General features: G+C 38.3%; 1 protein-coding gene across 1 annotated transcript in view; it reads left to right on the forward strand.

The window, feature by feature from the left end:
- LOC104501229 (utrophin-like) overlaps window positions 1-6,351 on the forward strand; it is a gene marked incomplete at both ends in the record, with an annotated part of 28,225 nt that extends 21,874 nt beyond the window's left edge. Inside the window, 4 exons of the mRNA XM_010145007.1 lie at window positions 1,658-1,781; window positions 3,050-3,137; window positions 5,654-5,889; window positions 6,171-6,351. Of these exons, the coding sequence (XP_010143309.1) occupies window positions 1,658-1,781; window positions 3,050-3,137; window positions 5,654-5,889; window positions 6,171-6,351 (629 nt within the window). The remainder of the gene's footprint in view (window positions 1-1,657; window positions 1,782-3,049; window positions 3,138-5,653; window positions 5,890-6,170) is intronic.
- Window positions 6,352-7,786: the final 1,435 nt, after the last annotated feature.

Raw genomic sequence — 7,786 nt, forward strand, 5'->3', positions numbered from 1 at the left:
GTCTTCCTCAACCCCTCACCCAAACTGGCCTTGAACCTTTCCAGGTATGGGCCATCTACAGCCTCTCCGGACAACCTGTTCTAGTGCTTCACCCACCCTCACAGTAAAAAAATTTCTTCCTAGTATCTAATGTAAATCTACCCTCATTCAGTTTAAAGCTGTTACTCCTTGTCCTCTCACTACACACCTTGATAAAGGGTCCCTCCCCATCTTTCCTGTAGGCTCCCTTTAAGTACTGGAAGGCCACTATGAGGTCCCCCCAGAGCCTTGTATTCTCTAGGCTAAACAATATTTAATAACGTGTTGCATTGCCTTTACACAGCATACCTACAGCTAAAGGAACTGTTTCAAGATAAATTAAGTAAATGCTGTATACTAATAATTTTGCTTTTTGTGCTTGCCTGAGAAAATGAGCATTTTGTTGAGGTGTCGCTAGTTTTAGACCTTTGACAGCTGTTTAGGGAGAAGATAGAGGGCTGGGTCAGGAGCAGGGAGTTGCTGTGCTACAGATGTGTGTTTGCATAGTGAAGAATTCTTGTCATTTTTCTGGAGGAGAAATGACGGTTTGAAGGGGTGAGGATCCTGATCAGATCCTCCGAGTCCTGGTGAGGGAGGTGTGTGCATGTGGGTGTCCCAGGGCAGTAAATCAGTCATCAACCCATCTGTCCCTTCTCTCTGTGTGTCTCATGAGTCATAGAAACAATTTTAGACTTTGAAAGCAAAAGAGATTTGATCTGTTGTATTTTCCTAGAGTTCAAGCTGTATTAAGGACAGGGTCAGTTAAGATAGTTTAAATTTTCTAATGCTTTTGCCTGATCCCAGTTACTTACATTGAACCCAACAAATGACCAGTAACTAGAATTTTGCAGGTTTTCCCATGAAAACTTTGACTAACAGTGACTCTTGAATTTGTTGGTAGGCTGTTATTGCATGTTAGGTGTGTTAAGCTGTGTTAAGTAGTATAATTGTACTATGACCTGACTTGTGGTCTGTGTACTGTATCTGTCCTTCTCAAGTTCTGTATGGTATTGGATAATTTGGGAGTTGTTTGGGGGTGTTTTTGTTTTTAATTTTTTCGTGGTGGTGGGTTGTAGTGTAGAGGCTTTACACATAAAGTTATGTTAGTATAGCCATGTCCACTACAACCAAAAACATTAAGCTATAACCTAATCTTTAGTCAACTAAATTCAAAAAAGGTTTGTCCAGTGTCGCTGCCATGAGTGCTTAAGCTGCTAGGCTTTTCTTCAGACTAGTGTTGCAGACTTTTACAAAATCTAGAACTAATTAAGTGTCTTGTTCCTGAGGTTTAGTTTATTACTTCTGAAATAATTGGCATTGGGAGATGCCTCTTGTGACACATTGAAAGAAACAGTAACAGTTCGCATGAAGGTATTTATAAAAAATTAAGTTGCACCTGCATAATGTTTGCTCCCAAAGGCCAATACCGTGGACGTAGTTTTTTTACTGTAGCAGGTTTTTGAAAGTCTGTCTCTGTCCTACCGCCTGTTAGTAGTAATATGAGAAACATGAATCTCGTGTGCAGCTTTGCTGTTTTGGGATTGAGTAATGTGCTGAACTTTAAGACTTCTGATTTTTAAGACAGAGTGACTGAATAGGGAAAAATGACCAAAACCAATTTTCTGACCTTTTAAACCAGGTTTGATGCTGAAAGTGCTGAGCTTTTGAACTGGATTTCAACATCAAAATCTGCCATTCAGGCCACAGACATCAAAGAGTACAAGAAGATGAGAGAGATTTCAAACATGAAAGAAAAGTTGAAGGTAAGATGGGGAGATAGAGAGTCTTCCAGTGAATAATATATTTTGTCTCTAGCTGGTTGTCAGCTGGAGGTGTGGGCTGATCCACATGCTTCATGGTGATTAAGTAATTTAGTTAAGTAGTTTCAGAACTGGACATATATGTAAATCTCTGACCGACTGGACACAAATTTTTGCTGGTATTGGATTGCATAATCCACAGGAAATTTTAAAAACATGTATTACTGATGTCTCCTTTGGATTTCTGATGTGTGTCTTCAGGACACTAGTATCTTTTCCACTAAACAGCATATTTTGGTCTTACATTTCATTGTTGGAGATGGACTTGATTGACACCATATTTATTATTTTGGCAGAGATGGGCCAATGGGCTGCTCAGAGACCACTTGAATCATGCTGTGACACTTTGCATATACTGTATCACAACAGGATCAAAAGTGGTCTGTTGTTATAATGTTTGGACGTGTTTGTTTATGCTGTTTGGAGAAAATCTGATAGTTGCAACTCATGTATGTGGTTACTGACCCTCAAGACAGAATACATAATTGTGCAGCATCTTGTAGGAGCCTTCTGTTTCAGGATTGTATTCTTTCATTTTTTGGTCCTTGATCATGCTTTGTTAGTGAAGGCTTACTGGAGCTTTAGCAGGACATGAACCTGCTTTTTGAAATCAAAGACAATACTTAAAAATATCTAGAAGGAGACGCCTTCTTAGTGCTGTAGTGCAAAATGGTACAAGTAGGAATGTTTGGAATGGCAGTACTGTTGGAAATAAAAACCAAACCAAACCCTCCCAATAGTTTATTTATAGATCTTTCTGAATGTTTTTAGCCCTTTATAAAATAGGCTCCAAGACAAACACCAGGTTCCCATGAACAGCACTGTTTTGAAATGATAGGGCTCAAAGCAGGTGGGTTAATGTTTGTTCTTCTAAACTGTGCAAATAAATACATGCTTTTCTGAATTCAGTCTAGCAGGTCTAAACTGAAGTAATGACCTTAGACATTAGTTTTGAAAAGATTTTTATTTTGGAGATACTTTGTAATCACTGAGGGTATTGAAGTTGTGGCCTTGTGGCCAAGGAACTCATCTTCCCTTCTCTGTGGATGTATTCTATCTATTGGCTTATACAGGAACATTCACCCATATGTGTGACTTGAGAGAGTTTTGTTGTAGTAGTGGGAAAATACGTGTTACAATGCAGGGGGGATGGGAGGAAGTCAAGAAAAATTACCCTGTGTGAAACTCTTCTTTCGGGGTTCGCTTTGTAGGTGATTGAAAAAGAAAGAGTTGAAAAAAGCCAGAAGTTAGATGAACTGAAACGAAATGGACATATTCTCTTAGATCAAATGGGAAAGGGTAAGAAACTTGAAGGTTTTTCTGTATTTTGTGATTAAATTAGATAAGTTACTGGGAAATACTACTGAAATACACTATCTCCAGTTAATCACAGCAATGTGTTCCTTCCCTCTCCCTCAGTTTTTTTCTTTTGGAAACACTGGCCATTTTTACTGTTATTAGTTATCGATATTTGTTCTGTTTTTATTAAAACTTACAGAAAAGCAATATTAATAGTCTTTATTTACTATTGTGTTCTCTTGAAACCTTTTAAAGTTTATATTTTCTGAAATAGAAGTGATTTCTTAATGGCAGTAGCATGCTTTTGGGGGAAGGAGTTGGTTTAATTTAAAATAGTGTAGAGATTTCAAGTATAAAATCTTAAAATAACTGTCTTAAAATTCTTTTCAAAATTCCAGTTCAACCTTCATAAATGTGTGTATATCTTTGCATTTTTCTCTATTTTTCTAAAAAATGTCAGTATGTTTTGATGATACAAACATAATTGGCTCAAAGGCAAGAAAGAAAACTACATGCTGGAAAAAAATTAATTGATTGTCAATTAAAACGCTTATCCCTGGAATTTTATAATTAACATCAGTGGAAGTTAGGTCTTCAAGCCTTACCAAAATCTTGTTTCATAATATGACAAAACTCCATCAGTGAAATGTAACTTTCTCCATAAAAGAGCTGTTCACGTCATCCAGAGGCAGTCTTTTAGATCTGCTATGCTCTTGGCTTCTGTTGAAGTTGCTGTGACTGGTAGCGTTTGGACAGGTGAAAGGATGGTATCCCTATCCCACATACTGGCCAGCATCTCTTTTGGAAAATACTGATTTCCACTGGATTTTCCAGCTGTCACATTTTCTTCCAGCCAGCCCCTTTGCCTGGATGCCCCTGTCTGCTAAGCATCTCCAGTCCTCCCCTCCTTGGCTACCACAGCTGAAGCTTTTTACAGTGGGTACCATTGCCCTAAAGCTGATGGCTGGAAGCCACTGATTTGACCTGGAGTTTGGGTTATAAAAATTTTTAGCTGTTCATGTTCTTCAAACCTGGACAGAAATCCTTCCTCCCTCTGTCTCTCTCTCACCAGCTGTGATATAGGTTATGGCTATAAAGCCAGTATTTATTGACCATAAGGACAAATGCATAGTCCAAAAACTGCTTTTGTACCAGAAACCAATCGACCAACCCACAAAACACGAAAAACCAACCCCCCCACCAAAAAAACCAATCAACCAAACAAAAAACAAAAACCAAAAAACAAACCCAGTCCCAGAAATTGCTTTCTAATTGCTTGCCATCTTAGTTTGGGATCTATAGAAAATAACCATCCACAGCCCCTGGCTTTATTAGGCTCTGCTACTACATTTTGTCCAGCTCAGAATGACAGCCCTTCTCTCCAAAACCAGGCCTAGATAAGGTTGTGAGGAATAGTGCACGGCACTGGCATGCGCGTGTGTACATCCATTTCTATCTTGGGGCGTGTAGAGTCTGTGCTGTAATGGTAGTGCCTGATCATGGTGCGCACACTCCTCTTATGTGGCTGGTTGCAGCTGCTGCGCTTCTGTATTGTAGGTGTGCCAGCTGTATGGCCAGCGTGTTGCAGCACATGGAGGGTCTGTGGAGCAGAAGCTGGCTGGCTGCCCTGACCAAAGCACTGGGCTCTGCTTATGCTAAAATGTTGCAGCAAACCTGCCCCCTAGCCCCCACCCACCAAGTGGCTCTCGGTTCGCAATGTCAGAACTGTTAAGTTCCGATGACCCAAACATGCCTTACGTAAAGAAGATGGCACTTTGAAAGAGAATCTGTGTCAGGAAGTTGCAATGGGAAGAATGTACTGTTGCATGCATGTTGCACTGAAATTTTTGTGTATAGCAAAATTGTCAGTTACTTCTGGCACTTGAGGAAATAAAAGAACAAGGAATGGGTGGGAGGTCTGCTAGCTTCTGCTGATACATCCTCAAGTAATGCATTGATTTGTCAGAAAGATAGTTTAGCCAGTGCTTCTTGTAGTCACCTCCACGTTTTGTTTTGTTGTTTTTGTAGCTATTCATATTACCTAGTTATTAATCATGTCTGATTATTGCTTTTTCTCTCAGGCCAACAGGATTTCCAGTTACCTTTTCAAAGAATTTATTGCTGACTTCCAACTTGCTATTTTCCTTTGTGGAGTCTAGAATAATTTTTAAAAAATAAACTAACTGGAAACTTAAAGCTGATTTTACTTAAACTTACGTATCAACATTAAGACACAAATCATGATGATGAACTCATGATGGTCATGCCAACTAGTTGTTATAAAATCAGAAGTTATCAGTGGGAAAGATTGGATGTAGAATATCTCAATACTAAAATAAATGTGGAAATAAAAAGCTGAAACAGTAATAAGTATAGTTTTATGGGTAGTGGACTTACCTGAGCATTTTGCATGTTAATGCAAGTGTGCATCTGTATCTGGAGAGAGGAAAAGTCAAATGTCTGTTAATCAAAATATGTTGTGGTTAATATAATAATATCGTATATAATCTTTTTAGAAGGACTTTCTACAGTGGATATGAATACTGTGATGGAGAAAATAATGTCAGGGTGGAGGGATGTGGTTCAACATCTGGAAGAAGTGTCCAGAAAGATAAAGTACCAGGAAGATATAAATGCTTATTTTAAGGAAATGAGTGATCTTAAGAAGACTGTAATTGAGAAGGATGACTGGCTTAAAAATTATGCTTCTTCAGCATCCCAGCCCTCAGCAGCCCTGAAAGACTTATGTCAGGTAAGTCTGGAAAAACATGTTAATTTTAACTGGAAGCTGTTAGGAGCGTAAAATAACCCAGAGGAGCTTAGCCTAGTCATCATGTAACTGGCATTCTGATTTGACCGGAAGGTTTTGGTACATTCCAGTGCCTTTGGTACCTTTGACACTCTTGGTGTCACAGGAGTACTTTGAACATTGTTGTCCTCGTAATGTGGAGGAGCTGTGCTGCAGTAGCTTACTAAAATCTTTGTGTTAACAAGCATATGTGAGATTTGGTTTTGTTTTTAATCTTTTTACAGCAGGAGTTAACTCATCTTGCAAGCCTAAGTCCACGGCTGGAACACTTGAAAGCTACTTGCAAGGCACTCACCTCTCAGCCCATGCCTCCAGACTTCATTCAGGAGAGCTTGAATGGTTTTCTTGATTACTTCAAGTTGACTTGTAAGAAACTAGAGGAACATCACCAGCAGCTGGAGAAAGGTGAATATATATATACATAACTCCTCCTGATTCTTGTGTTCTGGGTTTTTTATTTTTTGTTTTGTTTTGAGCTGATTCAAAACTCACTGAATTCTGGTAGAGTTTTCCTACTGATTCTGGAAGACTTTGGGTCAGGCTAGCAAAATGTTTTTATTCACCTGAAAGAATGTTTGTATGAACTCCTCTGTGCACACTACAAAATATATTGTTCCATGGTGTTAAAAGTGATTACACAAGGATGCAACATTCCTTCCTGAAACTGCATTTAAGGAATTAGCAAAACATATTTAAGGTGGATAATATAATTTGAAAAGGTGTGTGTCTGTCACAAAAATAAATAATACTAGAAATAAAAAGCGGAAGATTAGGAGAACCTTGCAAAATTCAAGTGCACATGTGAAATGTATTCTTTTTCATAGCTTTGAGCACATTAGTCATACATAATTCCTTTTGGAAATCTCATCTTTGAAGTGATTTGGAATTTGGCTTTCTTTCAGGCACTTTCTGCTTAGGTTTTTGTTGAGTTAAATTTCATTATGAGCATTCAAATCAGTTAAGCTGGCTTCTAAAGGATTTTAAATGTAGTGCACAAAATATGTAGCTCTGTTAATATTTTACATCTGAAGAGCAAGAGCACAGACCTATAAAGAGTTGTTATTTCTTTAGTTTTCATTTTTTTTCTGAGGAATTCAAGGCCCCAAATGGAAGAGCATTAACACTTCATTCTATGCAATAAGCATAGGCTCAATTATTAAACTGCTAGGCCATCTATATAACGTGCTGTGCCAGGCCTGCATGCTTTGATTTCTGCATATCTCCGTGCAGAAAGCTGTATGAATAACGTATCTGTGCTCTAATTACAGGGTGTGCTTTCACTGTGAGGAATGATTATTTTATGACCATTCTGAGTTCATGTACTTCAGAATAATTTCAATATTGTTTATTTTGGTAATTATTAAATGATGTAACAGAAATACTCTTTTTTTTTCTTTCATGCCACACACAGCTTGAGGTGTTACTAGTTGTTTGGACCAGCTATTTTTTGGTAAAAACACCTCACACATCATATGTTAAATTTGTATGGGCTTTTTAAATTATAATTTCTATGCAGATTGTGTATTGCTAAAAAACAGAGGTAAACATCTGTTCAGGGTTTCAGTTGTTTTTCACAGCATAGTTTGAATTGCCGTAAGGTAAAAACTTCCAGAGCCATGCAACTGTGAGAACTGGTGGTGGCACCTGAGCATTTGTGAACTTGACAGGCTCTGACTGACAGAAGTCCAGCTCTTTCCACGGCTCCTCTTTGAGCCTCTGAAAATTCTCTCATGGCGTGCTACTTAGTGCCATCTCTATGGGCATTTTTTTAATGGGAATTGTGACTTAGTGACTTAATCTACCCATTGACAAAATAATTATTTTAACTGTTTTCTTTCCC

Source organism: Buceros rhinoceros, unplaced genomic scaffold (assembly GCF_000710305.1).
Source record: "Buceros rhinoceros silvestris isolate BGI_N320 unplaced genomic scaffold, ASM71030v1 scaffold15011, whole genome shotgun sequence".
Taxonomy (NCBI): Eukaryota; Metazoa; Chordata; class Aves; order Bucerotiformes; family Bucerotidae; genus Buceros; species Buceros rhinoceros.